Consider the following 23794-nt stretch of genomic DNA (forward strand, 5'->3'; position numbering starts at 1 on the left):
TCAATAATGGTGATATCTGGAAAGGGACAGTAACTGTGGATAGTGTGTATAGTAAGGCAAGTGGTGTCAGGGAGAGGGGTAGTAACTTTAGGATAGTGTGTATAGTAAGGTAGGAGGTGTCAGGGAGAGGGGTAGTAACTGTAGTATAGTGTGTATAGTAAGGCAAGTGGTGTCAGGGACAGGGGTAGTAACTTTAGGATAGTGTGTATAGTAAGGTAGGAGGTGTCAGGGAGAGGAGTAGTAACTGTAGTATAGTGTGTATAGTAAGGCAAGTGGTGTCAGGGACAGGGGTAGTAACTTTAGGATAGTGTTTATAGTAAGGCAAGTGGTATCAGGAAGAGGGGTAGTAACTTTAGGATAGTGTGTATAGTAAGGCAAGTGGTATCAGGGAGAGGGGTAGTGACTGTGGATAGTGTGTATAGTAAGGCAAGTGGTATCAGGGAGAGGCGTAGTAACTGTTGTATAGTGTGTATAGTAAGGCAAGTGGTGCCAGGGACAGGGGTTGTAACTTTAGGATAGCGTGTATAGTAAGGCAAGTGGTATCAGGGAGAGGGGTAGTAACTGTAGGATAGTGTGTATAGTAAGGGAGAGGGGTAGTAACTGTAGGATACTATGTATAGTAAGGCAAGCGGTATCAGGGAGAGGGGTAGTGACTGTAGGTTAGTGTGTATAGTAAGGCAAGTTGTATCAGGGAGAGGGGTGGTAACTGTAGGATAGTGTGTATAGTAAGGCAAGTGGTATCAGGGAGAGGGGTAGTAACTGTAGTATAGTGTGTATAGTAAGGCAAGTGGTGCCAGGGACAGGGGTAGTAACTTTAGGATAGTGTTTATAGTAAGGCATGGAGTATCAGGGAGAGGGGTAGTAACTGTAGGATAGTGTATATAGTAAGGCAACTGGTATCAGGGAGAGGGGTAGTAACTGTGGGATAGTGTGTATAGTAAGGTAAGATGTGTCAGGGAGAGGGGTAGTAACTGTAGGATACTATGTATAGTAAGGCAAGTGGTGTCAGGGAGAGGGGTAGTAACTGTAGGATACTATGTATAGTAAGGCAAGCGGTATCAGGGAGAGGGGTAGTGACTGTAGGTTAGTGTGTATAGTAAGGCAAGTTGTATCAGGGAGAGGGGTGGTAACTGTAGGATAGTGTGTATAGTAAGGCAAGTGGTATCAGAGAGAGGGGTAGTAACTGTAGTATAGTGTGTATAGTAAGGCAAGTGGTGCCAGGGACAGGGGTAGTAACTTTAGGATAGTGTTTATAGTAAGGCATGGGGTATCAGGGAGAGGGGTAGTAACTGTAGGATAGTGTATATAGTAAGGCAACTGGTATCAGGGAGAGGGGTAGTAACTGTGGGATAGTGTGTATAGTAAGGTAAGATGTGTCAGGGAGAGGGGTAGTAACTGTAGGATACTATGTATAGTAAGGCAAGTGGTGTCAGGGAGAGGGGTAGTAACTGTAGGATACTATGTATAGTAAGGCAAGTGGTATCAGGGAGAGGGGTAGTGACTGTAGATAGTGTGTATAGTAAGGCAAGTGGTATCAGGGAGAGGGGTAGTAACTGTAGGATAGTAACGGTAGGAACTGTACTATGTATAGTAAGGCAAGTGGTATCAGGGAGAGGGGTATTGAGTGTAGTATAGTGTGTATAGTAAGGCAAGTGGTATCAGGGAGAGGGGTATTGAGTGTAGTATAGTGTGTATAGTAAGGCAAGTGGTATCAGGAAGAGACAAGCTGAAGTCTCCAGCTGTCAGAGGGTCTGGGAGTTGTAGTTTAATACCACGGTTGAGCTGCAAGGTACATAAGAAATAGTGTCAGTCATGTGCTAAAGGCTCCAGTCTGTACAGTTAGTGGAAGGGTCGGACTCCTGGAGGAATAAGAGAGACACATGATCAGGAATGAGAAACATTCTCTCTCTCCAACCAGAGGGGCCTGGAGAGTCATGTGACACGTGCTCATCTCATACAACTGAAATCTACTGCTGTGCTGGGACTTTAATAGTCTGATAATGAATCAGATCAATCCTCAAATAGGCAAATCAACCACTTTACAATCATGTGTCATAGAACTATTAGTGGGTGTGACACAGCGAGGCTTGGGTGGGGGCAACAGACTGGACAAAACGTCCTGCTTTATGTATAATTATATATATATATATATAGATAAAACTTTCCTTCTCTGGATATCTGTAATTATACATACGGATAGGAGCTGCCATATTGTTTCCCTAAGTACTGAATGAAGATACAGCTCAGTTATGTACAGGATCTGTAGTTAAGGCCCTTAGTAGACATACTATAGGTAAAGGCTGATTAGTACTACTCATTAATTAGAACCATTTGGTTCTAATCAATCAGGAGAATAAAGTGACCCTAAACGGTTTGTTCTTATTAATGACTTCCATTCCCTCACCACTTACACCACTTACACTAATAATTCATTTCCTATTTGTGCCTTGTACGTTGTAGGGTTTCAGTTCTGCAATGGGCAAACTCGTCTAGAGGGAGCAGACCCTGAGGCTGCTGGGGGGAGAGCAGGCCCAGTAATGTCTTACAAATTCCCCTGATCCTACTCGCCAAAAATTATATTTTATATACAAATTCATGTAACAAAAATCAAAACCACAGAGTAATGATCTAATTAGTATAAGTTATTCCCCTGTACTAAGCACAATTCAGCAGGAACAGCCTCTAAATTTGCTCATAGTCTGTACAGAGAGATCCCATAAAACTATGGCAGCATAGGTATTCCCTATATTAAGCACAAATTAAGCAGGAACAGTCCCTAACTTTGCTCATAGTCTGTACAGCGAGATCCCATAAAACTATGGCAGCATAGGTATCCCCTGTACTAAGCACAATTCAGCAGGAACAGTCCCCTAAGTTTGCTCATAGTCTGTACAGAGATATCCCATAAAACTATGGCAGCATAGGTATCCCCTGTACTAAGCACAATTCGGCAGGAACAGTCCCCTAAATTTGCTCATAGTCTGTACAGAGAGATCCCATAAAACTATGGCAGCATAGGTATTCCCTGTACTAAGCACAATTCAGCAGGAACAGTCCCTAAGTTTGCTCATAGTCTGTACAGAGAGATCCCATAAAACTGTGGCAGCCTAGGTATTCCCTGTACTAACTACAATTCAGCAGGAACAGCCCCCTAAGTTTGCTCATAGTCTCTACAGAGAGATTCCATAAAACTATGGCAGCATAGGTATTCCCTGTACTAAGCACAATTCAGCAGGAACAGTCCCTAAGTTTGCTCATAGTCTCTACAGAGAGATTCCATAAAACTATGGCAGCATAGGTATTCCCCTGTACTAAGCACAATTCAGCAGGAACAGTCCCTAAGTTTGCCCATAGTCTGTACAGAGAGATCCCATAAAACTGTGGCAGCCTAGGTATTCCCTGTACTAACTACAATTCAGCAGGAACAGCCCCCTAAGTTTGCTCATAGTCTCTACAGAGAGATTCCATAAAACTATGGCAGCATAGGTATTCCCTGTACTAAGCACAATTCAGCAGGAACAGCCCCCTAAGTTTGCTCATAGTCTCTACAGAGAGATTCCATAAAACTATGGCAGCATAGGTATTCCCCTGTACTAAGCACAATTCAGCAGGAACAGTCCCTAAGTTTGCTCATAGTCTGTACAGAGAGATCCCATAAAACTGTGGCAGCCTAGGTATTCCCTGTACTAACTACAATTCAGCAGGAACAGCCCCCTAAGTTTGCTCATAGTCTCTACAGAGAGATTCCATAAAACTATGGCAGCATAGGTATTCCCTGTACTAAGCACAATTCAGCAGGAACAGTCCCTAAGTTTGCTCATAGTCTGTACAGAGAGATCCCATAAAACTATGGCAGCATTGGTATTCCCTGTACTAAGCACAATTCAGCAGGAACAGTCCCTTAAGTTTGCTCATAGTCTGTACAGAGAGATCCCATAAAACTATGGCAGCATAGGAATTCGCCTGTACTAAGCACAATTCAGCAGGAACCGTTTGTTGGACAGGTATGCCCTGGCTTAGGGTCACTTAATAAAAATAACATTGCTTCCCCTGTAGTTTGACCATAAACTGACTCTACCTTGTTGACTATGAACATGAAACACTTGACATATTGTGCAGTTAATGGCTCTTAAAGGGTAAGCAAAGAGCCTCTCTACGTCATACTAAAAGTGAATTCAAAGGTGAACAACCCCTTTAATTGGCCATGAATGAATTTGATAACTGTGTGAATATAATAACGACCTTAGAGTGCAAGCTCCATTGGGACAGGGACTGGTATGAGTGGATGAAACAGTGTAAATGTGCTTTATAATGGATAATAAATAAACCCCCAGGCTTCTTCTCGGGAAAACACAGCTGCTCCGAGCCTTGTTCTGCTTCATGAAGACTCGATGGTGTAGAACAATGACTGATACACACGGCCCTAGAGACTCTCTCTATTATTATTATTATTACATATTATATTTATGAAGCTGCATGCATTAGTGCTGAACCCTAATAGGGGGGTCAAGTGGAGAGCTGGGAAAGTCCATGCAGCTTATTTACCCTGATTATTAGGGATGTACCAAATCCACTATTTTGGATTCAGCCGAACCCCCCCGAATCCTTCGCGAAAGATTCGGCCGAGTATAGAACTGAATCCGAATTCCTAATTTGCATATGCAAATTAGAGGTGGGAAGAGGAAAACATTTTTGACTTCCTTGTTTTGTGACAAAAAAGTCATGCAATTTCCCTCCCGTGCCTATTTTGCATATGCAAATTAGGATCCAGATTAGGTTTGGTCGGACAGAAGGATTCGGCCGAATCCTGCTGAAAAAGGCCGAATCCCGAACCGAATCATGGATTTGGTGCATCCCTACTGATTATATATCCTAATGAGGGATGCAGGATTTGGTTCGCCAGAATCCGAACCCTAATTTACATATGCAAATTAGTGGTGGGAAGGGGAAAACATATTTTACTTCCTTGTTTTATGACAAAAAGTAACGCGATTTCCCTCCCTGTCCCTAATTTGCAAAGCAAATTAGGATTTGGATTTGGTTTGGTCGGACAGAAGGATTCGGTTTTCAATGATTTGCCTTCTTCCACTGACTCTTTCCAGCTTTCAACCGGGGGTCACTGACCCCAGCCCTCCTGCTTCTCACCATCTCAATACAAGGTGCTTACCTTGCTTTATGGCACAAGCTCCCTGGATTTTAAAAACTACTGAGTGGTGGTTCCCCTTTAAGTTAACTATTTAGTAACATATACAATGGCTTACTATGAGCAGATTTTCAATTGGCCTTCATGTTTTCTTTTTTTTAGGTCTTCCTCTAACTCTTTCCAGCTTTCAACTGGGGGGGTCACTGACCCCATCTAAAAAAAACAAATGCTCTGTAAGGCTACAGATTGGGGGCCTTGTTTATCAAAGTCCGAATTTATCAGAGTATTTTAAAGGGGTGGTTCACCTTTACGGTAACTTCTATTATGTTATAGAACGACCAATTCTAAAATTGGTTTTCATTATTAATTTTTTATAGTTTTATAGTTATTTGTCTTTTTCTTCTGATTCTTTGCAGCTTTCAAATGGTACACATCGTCCCCATCTAAAAAACCCAAATGCTCTGTAAGGCTACAAATGTATTGTTATTGCTACTTTTTATTATTCAACTTTCTATTCAGGTCTCTCCCATTCAAATTCCAGTCTCTTATTCAAATCAGTGCATGGTTGCTAGGGGAATTTGGGCCCTAGTTACCAGATTGCTTAAAATGCAAACTGGAGAGCTGCTGAATAAAAAGCTAAATAACTCGAAAACCACAAATAATAAAAAATGAGAACCAATTGGAAATTGTCTCAGAATATCCCTCTCTACGTCATACTAAGGGGCACATTTACTATGGGTGAATATCGAGGGTTAATTAAACCTCGATATTCGACCATCGAAGTCAAATCCTTCGACTTTGAATATCGAAGTCAAAGGATTTACCGCAATTCATCGATCAAAGAATTTTCCTTCAATCAGAAATTGCTAGGAAAGCCTATGGGGACCTCCCCATAGGCTAACATTGGTGCTCGGTAGGTTTTAGGTGGCGAAGTAGGAGGTCGAAGTTTTTTTTAAAGAGACAGTACTTCGACTATCGAATGGTCGAATAGTTGAACGATTGTTAGTTCAAATTGTTCGATTCGAAGTCGTAGTCAAAGGTCAAAGTAGCCAATTCGATGGTCGAAGTAGCCAAAAAAATACTTCGAAATATTTTTCATTCTAATCCTTCACTCGAGCTAAGTAAATGTGCCCCTAACAGTTAACTCAAAGGTGAACAACCCCTTTAATCCTAAAAGTCTGACCAAACTGGAATCCACGATTGGGCTTTATGTATCATTTAAAAAAAATCCCAATTTAATCGGATTGGGGACAAACGTGAAAAAAACGAGTGAAAATCTAAACCGTCTGTTTTTTTCTGACTTTTTTCCTGAATCACTCTATTTTTACAGGTTTTTTCCCAAAAAGTTCAGCTTTTGATAAATACGCCTTTCAAATTCGCGTAGAAATGAATGGAGAGTGACGAAATTTCACTGTAGACGACTGTAGTGATCTGTAACTTAACTCTTTGATAAACAAACCCCATTGACTTAAATACAACCTCAGCAGGTCTGAGATGCCCGATTTCCAGATTCTGACTTTTTCCATCCTCAGCGTATAATAAATCTGGAGAAATTAAAATAAAATTTCCACTAAAAATTTGGATCCCATAGTAAAAAACTTTACGTTTTTGAAATTCGGACTTTAAAAACAAAGCCCCTTATTGTTATTGCTACTTTTTATTACTCCTCTTTCAATTCAGGCCTCTCCTATTCATATTCCAGTCGCTTATGCTAATCAATGCATGGTTGCTAGGGGAATTTGGACCCTAGTAGTGATGGGCGAATAAATTCGCCTGGCACAAATTTGCAGCGAATTTCCGCGTTTCCCCGTCGGCGAATAAATTTGCGAATCTCCTGTGAAAATTTGCCAGTGTCCGATCTTCACGATTTTTTTCGTGAAAAACGTTGGAATTGCTCGATTTTTTCATGAAAATGTTTGAATGGCTCGATTTTTTAGTGAAAACGTTTGAATTGCTCGATTTAGTGAAAACGTTCGAATTGCTCAATTTTTTACGTGAAAACGTTCGAATTGCTCGTTTCTTTGTGAACATGTTCGAAATGCTCGATTTTCTTTTGTGAAAACTTTAGAATTTTTTTTTTCATTTTTTTGTGAAAACTTTAGAATTTCACGATTTTTTCGTGAACTTTCCGATTTCACGATTTCACTGTTTTGCGAATTTTGTGGGAAATTCTCAAATTTTTCCGGGAATCGAAACGGGAGAAATTCTCCCATCACCAGACCCTAGCAAACAAATTGCTGCAACTGCTGAATAAAAAGCTAAATAACTCAAAACCCACTAATAATAAAAAATGAAAACCAAATGCAAATTGTCTCAGAATATCCCTCTCTGCATCAAACATACATTAAAAGTTAATTTAAAGGTGAACAATCCCTTGAAATGACACCCATATTTTAGAACTTTGTGTGCCGGCTTCTGCTAGAATAAGATAGCAGATTGCTTAGTGACATTGCTGCTCTGCAACAGGCCAATACTCTTCTCCGCACCATGTTAGTAAGTCCATAGTATTCTAGTGGGAAAGAGCTGGGAAGGGGGATGCACATGATGGATTTATAAATATAACCCTGGAAACAAACCATTTCCGTCCTATGAGCTAAATTTAGACTGTTAGCTTAGGGAACTCTCTGTGCATTAATCACTCTGCACCTCTGCCCCCGGCTCTCATTCACGATTGGGCGACTTACACAACTCAGAGTGGGCTACTATGAGTACATGAGCCCCACTGGGAGATACGTCACTCGCGTAACCTTTCCCACTGTCCCTAAATAAAATCAGAGGAAATGGAAAGAGAAAGTGAACTGATGGGGGAGACCCTCGACATGGGTGGTGGGGGTAACGCAAGAAGCAGGTCTCCAATGTTTAACCCTTTGTAAAATGTCTGGATGTGTTCCAAGCAATTAAAGGGATACCGTTATCCCAAATGTTACATTCATTTTAAAAGTATTTTAAGACTACTGCTGAGTCGCGTCCTTTGTCTTATCTCAGTCAATCTCCTAATGAAGCCGATAAACCCTCAAAATCCAACAGTGCTGCACATTAAGGATTATTGATGGGATGTAAGACCACCATGACGTAGGGTTGCCACCTGTAGGAATTGTACAAATCGCTAGAATCTCAGCTGCCATAAAGCAGGGCAGGACTGCTGCTTCCAATGGGGATCAGATAGGATCTGTGCAGCCACTGGGACAGAATGTTCTGTTATACAGATAGCTAGAATCTCAGCTGCCATAAAGCAGGGCAGGACTGCTGCTTACAATGGGGATCAGATAGGATCTGTGCAGCCACTGGGACAGAATGTTCTGTTATACAGATAGCTAGAATCTCAGCTGCCATAAAGCAGGACAGGACCGCTGCTTACAATGGGGATCAGATAGGATCTGTGCAGCCACTGGGACAGAATGTTCTGTTATACAGATAGCTAGAATCTCAGCTGCCATAAAGCAGGACAGGACTGCTGCTTCCAATGGGGATCAGATAGGATCTGTGCAGCCACTGGGACAGAATGTTCTGTTATACAGATAGCTAGAATCTCAGATGCCATAAAGCAGGACAGGACTGCTGCTTCCAATGGGGATCAGATAGGATCTGTGCAGCCACTGGGACAGAATGTTCTGCAGGGTCGGACTGGGGGCCCGGGGCCCACCGGGACTAAGGTGCAGGGCCCCCTCCGACCCCCTACTGTGACGCGCTGAGCATGCTTGCGTCAAGGCGCTGCTCGGCGCGTCTGCGTGTAGGCGCCGCTCCTCACTGAAATGTGCCGCACGCATGCGCAAATGGCGCTGCGCGGCACATAGAAAAATCTTTTTTGCTTTGAAGTATGATCGGGACGGGGGACTGGCCCGGCGGGGGCCCATTAGGGGTCGGGGCCCACCGGGTTTTTTCCCGGTATCCCGCCGGGCCAGTCCGACACTGATGTTCTGTTATACAGATAGCTAGAATCTCAGCTGCCATAAAGCAGGACAGGACCGCTGCTTACAATGGGGATCAGATAGGATCTGTGCAGCCACTGGGACAGAATGTTCTGTTATACAGATAGCTAGAATCTCAGCTGCCATAAAGCAGGACAGGACCGCTGCTTACAATGGGGATCAGATAGGATCTGTGCAGCCACTGGGACAGAATGTTCTGTTATACAGATAGCTAGAATCTCAGCTGCCATAAAGCAGGACAGGACTGCTGCTTCCAGAGAGTTCAGATAGGGCCCATGATATACATAGTGTATAGACTGTAAAGATTAGAGTATTTCTGGTAGATTTAACGAGGAATTCAAAATTTACATTGATGTCTATGACTGTGGAGTACATGTAAATAATTTCAATTATTCATGCAGCAAGTAAATTTATTTTGTGTTTAGTTTTATAGGGTCTGAGGTTGTAACCCAAGTCAAATCCCTTCATTAGCTGGTATGACAGTAACCTTACATTCCAACCCCCTTGTTTTCTCAGTTTTAATTTAATCTTGATTTTCCACTGACCAATTTCTTTTGGAATTTCAATGCGACCTTGGGCCCGTGCCAGAGGCATCCATCTGAGTCTAATTGCAATAACAGTTTGGAACTTGCTGCATTTTTATATCTTGCCAGCATGAGCAACATCCGAAGAATTTCCACACCAAAAAGCCCCAGCAAATTGTTATATCTTTGATCTCCCCGTTAATTCACCTCTAGTGGTTGTTCATTTTGGGACATTTTCAATCTGTTCCGTTTGTGCATTTATATCAGAAATAGGCAGACTCTTAAAGAGCATAGGTTATTGAATCTGCATGCAGCAAAGCAAACCCATAGTAACAGTGGATAATAGTCTCTGGGAAGGGAGTGTGACTGTGGGATAGCAGGTATAGTAGGGAGAGATGGTGTCTATAGTAACAGTGGATAATAGTCTCTGGGAAGGGAGTGTGACTGTGGGATAGCAGGTATAGTAGGGAGAGATGGTGTCTATAGTAACAGTGGATAATAGTCTCTGGGAAGGGAGTGTGACTGTGGGATAGCAGGTATAGTAGGGAGAGATGGTGTCTATAGTAACAGTGGGATAATAGTCTCTGGGAAGGGAGTGTGACTGTGGGATAACAGGTATAGTAGGGAGAGATGGTGCCTATAGTAACAGTGGGATAATAGTCTCTGGGAAGGGAGTGTGACTGTGGGATAGCAGGTATAGTAGGTAGAGATGGTGTCTATAGTAACAGTGGATAATAGTCTCTGGGAAGGGAGTGTGACTGTGGGATAGCAGGTATAGTAGGGAGAGATGGTGCCTATAGTAACAGTGGGTAATAGTCTCTGGGAAGGGAGTGTGACTGTGGGATAGCAGGTATAGTAGGGAGAGATGGTGCCTATAGTAACAGTGGATAATAGTCTCTGGGAAGGGAGTGTGACTGTGGGATAGCAGGTATAGTTGGTGTAATGCCCAGTAATAGTTATGGAATCTATATCACACCATACTACCATATCACAGCAACATGTTCCTCTTAAACAAACAAATGGAATTCCCTGTGGTCAGGCATGAACAATCCATTTCCTAAATTTGAGGTTTTAGAACATCAGCCCAACCCTGATTTAACTAATGATACAGACCAAATCCACAGATTTCACCATTCACCTTAATTCCGACTTTAAGCTTTGCCCATGTATAGCAGATGATGTGAAATAACTGATACAATTCCGGGATTTTTGGAAACTTTACACAATTAGGCTACTTTTCATAATCAGCCGATTCAAGAAATTGACTCTCACCACACTGTCTCCATCTCAACAGAAATAATATTGTTCCAGCTTCTTATAGCTTGGTGTGGGAAACCAACTTACTGCTGGCAAGGTTCTACTCTCATGATCTCTGCTATTCTGGATCTAGAGGAGCTGTAGTTCAGCAAGACCTTTGAAGCTTGTGGATAGTAGAAAAGTTATGTTTCTATATATCTGTAACCTTGTTATGAGCTAAGGGGGCCCAGTCTGAAGGTCAGTTAGGGGGAGATTTGGGGTGAGTGTTTATTTGTACCCTGGGTACCCCTGGAACTATAGCAGGGTGACTGTTACCCCAATGTTTCTATATATCTGTAACCTTGTTATGAGCTAAGGGGGCCCAGTCTGAAGGTCAGTTAGGGAGAGATTTGGGGTGAGTGTTTATTTGTGCCCTGGGTACCCCTGGAACTATAGCAGGGTGACTGTTACCCCAATGTTTCTATATATCGGTAACCTTGTTATGAGCTAAGGGGGCCCAGTCTGAAGGTCAGTTAGGGGGAGATTTGGGGTGAGTGCTTATTTGTACCCTGGGTACCCCTGGAACTATAGCAGGGTGACTGTTACCCCAATGTTTCTATATATCTGTAACCTTGTTATGAGCTAAGGGGGCCCAGTCTGAAGGTCAGTTAGGGAGAGATTTGGGGTGAGTGTTTATTTGTGCCCTGGGTACCCCTGGAACTATAGCAGGGTTACCCCAATGTTTCTATATATCTGTAACCTTGTTATGAGCTAAGGGGGCCCAGTCTGAAGGTCAGTTAGGGGGAGATTTGGGGTGAGTGCTTATTTGTACCCTGGGTACCCCTGGAACTATAGCAGGGTGACTGTTACCCCAATGTTTCTATATATCGGTAACCTTGTTATGAGCTAAGGGGGCCCAGTCTGAAGGTCAGTTAGGGGGAGATTTGGGGTGAGTGCTTATTTGTACCCTGGGTACCCCTGGAACTATAGCAGGGTGACTGTTACCCCAATGTTTCTATATATCTGTAACCTTGTTATGAGCTAAGGGGGCCCAGTCTGAAGGTCAGTTAGGGAGAGATTTGGGGTGAGTGTTTATTTGTGCCCTGGGTACCCCTGGAACTATAGCAGGGTTACCCCAATGTTTCTATATATCTGTAACCTTGTTATGAGCTAAGGGGGCCCAGTCTGAAGGTCAGTTAGGGGGAGATTTGGGGTGAGTGCTTATTTGTACCCTGGGTACCCCTGGAACTATAGCAGGGTGACTGTTACCCCAATGTTTCTATATATCTGTAACCATGTTATGAGCTATGAGGACTATGCGGTCAGGCTCGCAATTGCTTATAATATGGTTATAGATCTAACATGATCCAAAATTGAGCATCAATAATAGGCATCAATGCTGAGGACCTGCTCATTAGCGTCACTCTTTGCACCCCATCCTGCCAAGGTACCCCAAGAGCCAAAGTAATTGCAAGCCTGGCTGTCGTAGACAAGTGGAGTTAATGATGTCCTTTTGGTTTTTGGATCCATTACTAGAAGCCCAAAGTGCTGTGTCCACAGATTTGCTGGATGATCTCAACAGTGACTCATTAGCTGGGCACAACCTAAACAACACATTAGTGTCAGACTCTCTCTGAGTCGTGTGTGATGTGATGTGTGTGATGTGTTGTGTGTGCTGGAGTTGTTATTGCAGGGCTCAGCCATACAGACATGGGCGGAGGGCCGTGGTCTAGGGGGAGACAAAACCATAGTGAGTAGTTTATATGCACAACAAGACGTTACTGTCAATATCAGTCTGAGTCAATTGTGATGATCTCTGTGTTGGTTAGTGTTGTTATTGTTGCTACAGGGCTCAGCCATGGAGATAGTGGGAAGAGAATCTATGGATGGGGTGGCACTAACACTAACGGGCAAATTGTCAAGAGTCATATTGAAAATTCAAAGTCCAAATTAGAATTTTCAAGTATTTTTATGGGTCGAAACTTTCAAATTCCACTAGGGAGTCATTCAAATTTGAGTTTTTCAAAAAATATGAATTTGAGTTTTGAGATTTGAGAACTCAAATGCGACTATTCGCCACCTAAAAACTACTGAATTCAATGGCCCAGGGATAAATTTGGAGTTGTTTGCAGCCTTTTTCGACATTGAAGTTAATGTAGAAGAAAAAAACATCGAATCGGGTTTTTTAAATTTGAATCGATTTCAATTCGAATTCGACTTGAGTTTTGAAAAATTCGATTGGTCGAATTTATGGGAGTTTTTCACATGAATTTGAAATTCGACCCATAATAAGTGTACCTCTAATACTACTACTTTTTTCCCTCATCTCTTTTCTATTTCTCCCTTCTTAAATGGTGCATGATTTCTCTAATTGTTATTCATCCACGTCCACCAATCAGAAGACCGTATCTGTTTCCTGCTCCGAAGTTTGCCTACCAGCGCCTACCCATGTAGTTGCTAAGAGCAGTAGTGATATCAGTGTTCTATCTATTGGCATCTGCAGGGAGTTTGTATGTTCTCCCTGTGTCTGCATGGGTCTAAGGGAATCAATAATATAAATTTAAAGAGAAGGAATGTTCTGGGCACACAATAAGCTATACCCTCATACTGTACTGTCTAAGGGAATCAATATGGCACCTCCTCCTCCCATATGTATAAATACAAATATACAGAGAAGGAATGTTCTGGGCACACAATAAGCTATACCCTCATACTGTACTGTCTAAGGGAATCAATATGGCACCTCCCTCCTCCCATATGTATAAATACAAATATACAGAGAAGGAATGTTCTGGGCACACAATAAGCTATACCCTCATACTGTACTGTCTAAGGGAATCAATATGGCACCTCCTCCCATATGTATAAATACAAATATACAGAGAAGGAATGTTCTGGGCACACAATAAGCTATACTCTCATACTGTACTGTCTAAGGGAATCAATATGGCACCTCCCTCCTCCCATATGTATAAATACAAATATACAGAGAAGGAATATTCTGGGCACACAATAAGCTATACCTTCATACTGTACTGTCTAAGGGAATCAATATGGCACCTCCTCCTCCCATATGTATAAATACAAATATACAGAGAAGGAATGTTCTGGGCACACAATAAGCTATACCCTCATACTGTACTGTCTAAGGGAATCAATATGGCACCTCCTCCTCCCATATGTATAAATACAAATATACAGAGAAGGAATGTTCTGGGCACACAATAAGCTATACCCTCATACTGTACTGTCTAAGGGAATCAATATGGCACCTCCTCCTTCCATATGTATAAATACAAATATACAGAGAAGGAATGTTCTGGGCACACAATAAGCTATACCCTCATACTGTCTAAGGGAATCAATATGGCACCTCCCTCCTCCCATATGTATAAATACAAATATACAGAGAAGGAATGTTCTGGGCACACAATAAGCTATACCCTCATACTGTACTGTCTAAGGGAATCAATATGGCATCTCCCTCCTCCCATATGTATAAATACAATCAGGTTAAAGTTAATATACATATTTAACTATATTTTTGCTGTTTTAAAGGCAAAACAGATTATTTTACTTTTTAACTGAAACGTACACGAAATAAATGGCTTCCGGTTCACTAATTGCAAGCAGAGATTAAAGTGCACCAACTTTCGGGAAATTTTAAAAAACGCCTTTCTTTTGTTCTTATAGGGCAAAGTTCCTTTATACGCCCCCCTCTCTCCCCCCAAATTCTCTCCAAATGTGATGGGAATAAGAAGGCCTAACACGGGGGCAAAGATATGTAACCGATTCCTATAAAAAGAGTGTCAGGCGCCTGTGACCAAATTATGAATCATTTCCTAAAGCAGAGACAGAAAGGGAAAGAAGAGTCTCCTCTCTGATAAAGGGCCCCCGTGATGGGTGTTCTTTTGGAGAGGGGCCCATGAGAAGCTGATGCAGATAGAACACCCCGTTCTATTCTTGCAGTCCTATGGGGGATTATGGAAACATCTTCCCTATAGTGTAATGACCTGATTACTCACTCGTTCTGTTCTTTCCAATAGTTTTTTTCGTAAATGTTATCACCTTTAAAAGCAGCATCTGTCTGCCCGCACTGCTGGTTCAGACTGCTACATTGTTTCAAAGGACACTGCTTTCAAATTCATTCAATTTACATTTAAAATCACTGGGGAAAGGTTTAAAGGGTTAAAACTGGGCATGATAAAATAAACACAAGGAGAGCAACACCCACTTCTCACCAACGTAATTTTCTGCCAGCTGGTGCCACAATGAACAGCAGGTTGCAGAAAACCGGCTAAAATCATGAAAACGAAAACAAAGCATTCAGAAGAGTGTTTTTAAATGTATTTGTTTTAAAAGATTTTCATTGACCTATAATCTACACCCACCAATCAGAATGTGGTTATCAGCATTCTGACTGTACTAGACCAATCAAAACTGGTTGTTGTGGGTTACAGAACAGGAGCCATCATTCTGGAGGTTAATTTAAAGGGGAAGTAAAGTCTAAAATAGAATAAGGCTAGAAATGCTGTATTTATGTATACTAAACATAAACATGAACTTACTGCACCACAAGCCTAATCAAACAAATGATTTATGCTTTCAAAGTTGGCCACAGGGGGTCACCATCTTGTAACTTTGTTATACAGCTTTGCAAGACCAAGACTGTGCACATGCTCAGTGTGGTCTGGGCTGCTTAGGGATCATCATAAATGATCAAACAGCACAAGTCAAATAATATCTGCCAGAAGCCGATACAACAAGACTGATTAATAATCAGAATATACAGACTGCACTGGATCCTGTGTTGTCATGTAATCTAATGTGGATTTTATAGTTTTTGTATTGTTTAATACAAACTTTCTCCAACTCTGCAGAACCAGCGGCTGCAGCAAAATAATCCTCCAAATAGAATCCCAGTTTATCTGTTTAAATCTGGCTCCATGATCTTTGTCCCTGCAGCTGGAGCTGGAAACAGTAAAGGGGATGTAAAGGCAAAAATAAAATCCAATACAAATCTCTACACAGTCGCCGACTGCTCTACAGGGAAACAAACAAAGCTGCTTGAGTTCTGCATGGCTGGGAAGTAAGGCGGGGGCTCCCCCTGCTGTACATAAGTATGATTGTTTCCCTGCAGAGCAGTTAGGGACCGTCTGACAATTCCTATCCACAGCAGTAAATGAAGGGAGAATTTCACTGCATACAGTCAGGTTTCTTATAAAAACATTAGACATTTTTTAATTAAAGTATATTGGAGATAGGTTTCTTTTTCATTAAAGAAAGTAAAAATGGGATTTTATTTTTTTGCCTTTACATGCCCTTTAATAAAAGAAAGTTGCAACAGGCCTTTTATACATTTGGGACAATTTAAGGAAAGACAAATCTGTCTAAAAATTGCCTTAAAACTTATTTCCTTGTGTACAAAGATAACACTTCTTAAATCAGAGTTCCTCTGAACTGATGTACAATATGCATTAGAGATATGCGTCATGTAGAGACCCCCATATTCATTTTATGGCTGTTGTAAAACAAGCTCATTGTCAGCATTGTATGTGTTATTAGAGCCCGTAAGAGTAAGCTGACCCCGGAAAAACCCATATTTATATATTTGCAAGGTCTTTTTATTTCAAACTACCAAACAACAAATCTATTGCTAAAGTAATCAGGGTTTATGACATTTCAGCTTGCACTTTCCAGCATCTTATCTGCCTTGTGTCCTAAGGAACAAAGATAAAACATCATAAATATGAATTGTGAGCGGTTTCATACCCAGCATGCATTGGATTTCAGAACTATGTGGAAATGCCGAATGCCGTAAACTCCAATAAATCCAATAAAACCGGAGCGATAAAAGGAATTATCGCACAGTGAGGTCACTGGCCAAACTGCCAGTTTCAATTTGAACTCCCTGTGTCAGAATCTGAATCCAAAAAACTTACACCGAGTCTGGAGTAAGTGAGTACTGAGGAAGGGGGGGGGGGGGTCTAAGGGCTGCCTAAGAATTCTCTGCTGTGACAAACATTTTACTCTAAATTAGTTCCATAGGTGGGAATGGAATGAAGGGAATAAAGATTTGGAGATGCAAAGCCATCCCAAAGTAACAAGCAGTGCTGCCATCATTGGGGTACAGAGGGTACTACAGTCACGGGGGGCCCCATGGCACAGGACGTCCCAGACATGATTCACGGGTCCCAAAAAGGACAGGGGTTTGTAGACAGAGTTTTGACATAATTAGAGAGTGATCCATGTGCATCAAGAATGTGGCATGCATGCAAGGGGCTTGTTTTTACTTGGACCTCATTTTACTTGTTGGCATGGACCAGCACCCAGGTGACTAGTGGACTAATAATTGGGTCCCCCTCTGTGAAAGGAGGCCATGCTCTGGGACCCCATGATTACTGATGGCTATCCTGTGAGCAACTATGAATTTTCTGCAACAAAAAGGACAGCTGTGTGTTCTGGGTTATTATACATGGAACTGGCCCTGTATTTATCCTGCTGTGTGTTCTGGGGTATTATACATGGAATTGGCACTGTATTTATCCTGCTGTGTGTTCTGGGGTATTATACATGGAATTGGCACTGTATTTATCCTGCTGTGGGTTCTGGGGTATTATACATGGAATTGGCACTGTATTTATCTGCTGTGTGTTCTGGGGTATTATATATGGAATTGGCCCTGTATTTATCCTGTTGTGTGTTCTGGGGTATTATACATGGAATTGGCCCTGTATTTATCCGGCTGTGTGTTCTGGGGTATTATACATGGAATTGACCCTGTATTTATCCTGCTGTGTGTTCTGGGGTATTATACATGGAATTGGCACTGTATTTATCCTGCTGTGTGTTCTGGGGTATTATACATGGAATTGGCACTGTATTTATCTGCTGTGTGTTCTGGGGTATTATACATGAAATTGTTACTGTTTTTATCCTGCTGTGTGTTCTGGGGTATTATACATGGAATTGACCTTGTATTTATCCTGCTGTGTGTTCTGGGGTATTATACATGAAATTGTTACTGTTTTTATCCTGCTGTGTGTTCTGGGGTATTATACATGGAATTGGTACTGTATTTATCCTGCTGTGGGTTCTGGGGTATTATACATGGAATTGACCTTGTATTTATCCTGCTGTGTGTTCTGGGGTATTATACATGAAATTGTTACTGTTTTTTCCTGCTGTGTGTTCTGGGGTATTATACATGGAATTGGTACTGTATTTATCCTGCTGTGGGTTCTGGGGTATTATACATGGAATTGGCACTGTATTTATCTGCTGTGTGTTCTGGGGTATTATATATGGAATTGGCCCTGTATTTATCCTGTTGTGTGTTCTGGGGTATTATACATGGAATTGGCCCTGTATTTATCCGGCTGTGTGTTCTGGGGTATTATACATGGAATTGACCCTGTATTTATCCTGCTGTGTGTTCTGGGGTATTATACATGAAATTGTTACTGTATTTATCCTGCTGTGTGTTCTGGGGTATTATACATGGAATTGGCACTGTATTTATCCTGTTGTGTGTTCTGGGGTATTATACATGGAATTGGTACTGCATTTATCCTGCTGTGGGTTCTGGGGTATTATACATGGAATTGACCCTGTATTTATCCTGCTGTGTGTTCTGGGGTATTATACATGGAATTGGCACTGTATTTATCCTGCTGTGTGTTCTGGGGTATTATACATGGAATTGGCACTGTATTTATCCTGTGTGTGTTCTGGGGTATTATACATGGAATTGCCACTGTATTTATCTGCTGTGTGTTCTGGGGTATTATACATGGAATTGGCCCTGTATTTATCCTGCTGTGTGTTCTGGGGTATTATACATGGAATTGGCACTGTATTTATCCTGCTGTGTGTTCTGGGGTATTATACATGGAATTGGTACAGTATTTATCCTGCTGTGGGTTCTGGGGTATTATACATGGAATTGACCCTGTATTTATCCTGCTGTGTGTTCTGGGGTATTATACATGGAATTGACCCTGTATTTATCCTGCTGTGTGTTCTGGGGTATTATACATGGAATTGGCACTGTATTTATCCTGCTGTGTGTTCTGGGGCATTACAAATTGAATTGGCCCTGTATTTATCCTGCTGTGTGTTCTGGGGTATTATACATGGAATTGGCACTGTATTTATCCTGCTGTGTGTTCTGGGGTATTATACATGGAATTGGTACTGTATTTATCCTGCTGTGGGTTCTGGGGGTATTATACATGGAATTGACCCTGTATTTATCCTGCTGTGTGTTCTGGGGTATTATACATGGAATTGGCACTGTATTTATCCTGCTGTGTGTTCTGGGGCATTACAAATGGAATTGGTCCTGTATTTATCCTGCTGTGTGTTCTGGGGTATTATACATGGAATTGGCACTGTATTTATCCTGCTGTGTGTTCTGGGGTATTATACATGGAATTGGTACTGTATTTATCCTGCTGTGTGTTCTGGGGTATTATACATGGAATTGGCCCTGTATTTATCTGCTGTGTGTTCTGGGGTATTATACATGGAATTGGTACTGTATTTATCCTGCTGTGTGTTCTGGGGTATTATACATGGAATTGGCACTGTATTTATCTGCTGTGTGTTCTGGGGTATTATACATGGAATTGGCACTGTATTTATCCTGCTGTGTGTTCTGGGGTATTATACATGGAATTGACCCTGTATTTATCCTGCTGTGTGTTCTGGGGTATTATACATGGAATTGGCCCTGTATTTATCCTGCTGTGTGTTCTGGGGTATTATACATGGAATTGGCACTGTATTTATCCTGCTGTGTGTTCTGGGGTATTATACATGGAATTGGTACTGTATTTATCCTGCTGTGTGTTCTGGGGTATTATACATGGAATTGGCCCTGTATTTATCTGCTGTGTGTTCTGGGGTATTATACATGGAATTGGTACTGTATTTATCCTGCTGTGGGTTCTGGGGTATTATACATGGAATTGGCCCTGTATTTATCTGCTGTGTGTTCTGGGTTATTATACATGGAACTGGCACTGTATTTATCCTGCCATGTGTTCTGGGGCATTATACATGGAATTGGCCCTGTATTTATCTGCTGTGTGTTCTGGGGTATTATACATGGAATTGCCACTGTATTTATCCTACTGTGTGTTCTGGGGTATTATACATGGAATTGGCCCTGTATTTATCCTGCTGTGTGTTCTGGGGTATTATACATGGAATTGGCACTGTATTTATCTGCTGTGTGTTCTGGGGTATTATACATGGAACTGGCACTGTATTTATCCTGCCATGTGTTCTGGGTTATTATACATGGAATTGGCCCTGTATTTATCCTTCTGTGTGTTCTGGGGTATTATACATGGAATTGGCACTGTATTTATCCTGCTGTGTGTTCTGGGGTATTATACACTTTATAGACACTTTATATATACACTTTATAGACTTTGTCATCTCACCCCTTTTAAAAGTGAACACATATAAAATGCCCATGCTACAGTCCTGCTTGGGGATTGGAATCCAGGTCTCTTTCTCCAGTCAGTGGGCACTGGGATGGAAATTCGGGTGAGAATATGGTACGTCAATCTGCCCAGGTGTCTCCACCACGTATTGTCTGACGTCTCCACACTCTGTTGATATATTTTTCTTAGGAAGTGACCTCCTGTTACGGGAAGAGGGCTTTGATTTACGCCACTAAACATGTGGGTGTTGTTGGTCATGGTTCCTAAACCCACAGCCTTGCGCACACGCTTGGGCCAAAAATGTCATGGTTAAGCAGTGTGTTCCTTATATTAACAGCCTAAAATGACATTTTCTTTCATTATACATGATGTAGCTGCACTTTCCTGCCAGATGAAGAATTAAATATAAGACAAGATATAGGGGTTTTTTTTAAAGTTCCCCTTTAAACATAATGACTGGTAGGTTTAAAGCAGCAGCACAAACTCCCGGCTGCCTGATTCCAATAAATGTCCATAAACCTATAAAGGAGACTTTATCTCTGGTTTACAAGGTTCCATCCAAGTCAATATCCCCTCTGAGCTGCTGCTTCAGGAATGAAAGAATTGTGGAAAGCACCGCTTCTTCTGTTCCTTATCATGAGGATTAGAGGGTCTGTATCAAAGACCCGCCGAGGCTTACACTCTATAACCGAGGTTTCTTTGGAAAGGGGGGATTTTTGCCCAAATTGTGGCATGATCTATTTATTGAGACACATTTAAACAGCACTTTATAGAGATTAAACATCAGTCCCTGAACCACTGGAGCTTACAATCTAACCTATCATATTTACACATACTAGGGGCAGTTCTATAAGGAGCCAGTTAACCTTCTTGTATGTATTTGGGGAACCCATACTGACACATGGAGAACATAGACACCCCTATAAATAGTGCCTAGGCCAGAATCGAACTCAGGACCCCAGTGCTGCAGAGTAATAGGAGTATTTCAGAAGGCAAATTACCCCTCTATTAATTAACTCTGAACTATTCAGAATTACAGTTAATAGAGGGGGGAAATGGGATGCTTGTCCCCTGCCCATGGATCTACAGACCACTTGCCATGACCCGTAGCCAAAAGGGGCCACTGGATGAGCAATTGTGGAAGGAATTTCTAAAATATTCAATTTCACTTTTCTTTTTGGTTTTTCATTGTCATTTCCTCATATACAGGATTTCCCCTAAGGAAGTGATGCCTTGTACTAAATAAAGAGACGGCCGGTGGCTCCTTCTTTTCTTTAGACTTTCCCTAAAAAGGAATGTTTGGGCTCAGTTTTAACCTAGTTTTAAAGGGGTTGTTCAACTTTAAATAAACTTTTAGCATGATGTAGAGAGCGATATTCTGAGACAATATGCCTTTTTTTTTTAATTTATGTTTTTTTTTTTAAATTTAATTTTATTTAGCAGCAGTTTTAGCAATCTGGTTGCTAAGGTTCAAATTACCCTAGAAATCATGCATTGATTTGAATAAGAGACTGAAATATGAATAGGAGAGGCCTGAATAGAAAGATATAATAAAAAGGAGCAATAAATTTGCAGCTTTACAGAGCATTTGCTTTTTTAGATGGGGTCAGTGACCCCCCCCCATTTGAAAGCTGGAAAGAGTCAGAAAAAAAGGAAAATAATTCAAAAACTATAAAAAAAATTAAGACCAATTGAAAAGTTGCTTAGAAATAGCCATTCTATAACATACTAATAGTTAACTTAAAGGTGAACCACCACTATAGCAGGGTGACTGTTACCCCTATGTTTCTATATATCTGTAACCTTGTTATGAGCTAAGGGGGCCCAGTCTGAAGGTCAGTTAGGGGGAGATTTGGGGTGAGTGTTTATTTGTACCCTGGGTACCCCTGGAACTATAGCAGGGTGACTGGTACCCCAATGTTTCTATATATCTGTAACCTTGTTATGATCTAAGGGGGCCCAGTCTGAAGGTCAGTTAGGGGGAGATTTGGGGTGAGTGCTTATTTGTACCCTGGGTACCCCTGAAACTATAGCAGGGTGACTGTTACCCCAATGTTTCTATATATCTGTAACCTTGTTATGAGCTAAGGGGGCCCAGTCTGAAGGTCAGTTAGGGGGAGATTTGAGGTGAGTGCTTATTTGTACCCTGGGTACCCCTGGAACTATAGCAGGGTGACTGTTACCCCAATGTTTCTATATATCTGTAACCTTGTTATGAGCTAAGGGAGCCCAGTCTGAAGGTCAGTTAGGGGGAGATTTGGGGTGAGTGCTTATTTGTGCCCTGGGTACCCCTGGAACTATAGCAGGGTGACTGTACCCCAATGTTTCTATATATCTGTAACCTTGTTATGAGCTAGATGGAAAGAGAGAAACAGTTTTCAAGTTTTGCCAGAGATAATAGTTTGTTTGTTCTGTGCCCTCAAGAAAAAATTCATTCTCTGTGCCCTTTGCTCAACACAAAGCAGAAGATTTGGGTGTCCTGCGGGCAGATGCTTGGCACTGTCAGACCACACTGACCTGGCTATAAATATCTGTACCCGTAATGCTGGGAAAGGAAGATATTTTAGTTTTCTTGGAGATGTAATTCTGAGGAAGGGTGGTGCCATGTTGTTTTCCATAGACCATATAGTATATATAGATACAGCTTGTGTGCGCGGTATATTTGTACTTAATTGTATGAGTGGGAGCTGCCATATGGATTGTATTGTACCATGAACATTTCCCGTCTGATTCCCTGTTTTGTTTCTTTATCTTTACTTTAGCTGACGTCTGCAAGTTTCCCAGTGGTGGTGAAAATGGGCCATGCGCATGCAGGAATGGGGAAGGTAAGAGACTTCTTTATTATCTAAACATATTTAGAAGCATTGTTTATATTCCCAAAGGGTGCCACTAATAATGCAGAACAATGAATTCACTGTGCAAGGCTGAAACTGCAGTCTGGGGCAATATCATATTTCAGGGTGCAGCTGGTACAACTGCAGGGGGTCCCCATCATTGCCAGGAGGGTAGACTTCCCCTTTAATGTTGCACTTTTCCCATTTCAGCCGCCTGCCTTATTTTAATGGACGGGTCAGCAGTTTGATAAAGTCCCACCCCAACTGCTCATCCGACTCCCTAATAATCGAATGACTTTCTCCCACTCTCTGATGTCATTAAAACTCCCACAAATAACAAAATAAACACTCAGCCGCCACAATTGTTTGCCCAGCTGTCCGACCTGTTGGAACAATCGATGTCTCATAGACAGTGTTAAAAATAACTGAGGGTCCCATGGGCCCCTGATGACATAAGCAAAAGAGGTGTCTATTGTTTGTAACTCCCGGTACCCCCACGTGCCATGAATTATCACTCCCGACACCCTGATCTCACCCCGCTCTCTCATAGTTTAGTTATTCTTTACTGTAAGTGGGATTGGCTTTACTACATTTTATTATAGGGGATCTACACAATGTTCTACTGCTCTCTCATTTACATTCATTCAACATAGTTTCATAGTTATGTCTGTCT

General features: G+C 41.7%; 1 protein-coding gene across 2 annotated transcripts in view; it reads left to right on the plus strand.

Moving 5' to 3' along the window:
* The window catches only part of syn3.L (synapsin III L homeolog), a 174404-nt gene that overhangs the window by 119270 nt on the left and 31340 nt on the right, over window positions 1-23794 (plus strand). For both annotated transcript variants that reach the window (XM_018240835.2, NM_001085735.1), the window contains 1 exon segment: window positions 23050-23112. In XM_018240835.2, coding sequence (XP_018096324.1) covers window positions 23050-23112 — 63 coding nt within the window.

Source organism: Xenopus laevis, chromosome 3L (genome assembly GCF_017654675.1).
Source record: "Xenopus laevis strain J_2021 chromosome 3L, Xenopus_laevis_v10.1, whole genome shotgun sequence".
In the NCBI taxonomy this organism is placed as follows: Eukaryota; Metazoa; Chordata; class Amphibia; order Anura; family Pipidae; genus Xenopus; species Xenopus laevis.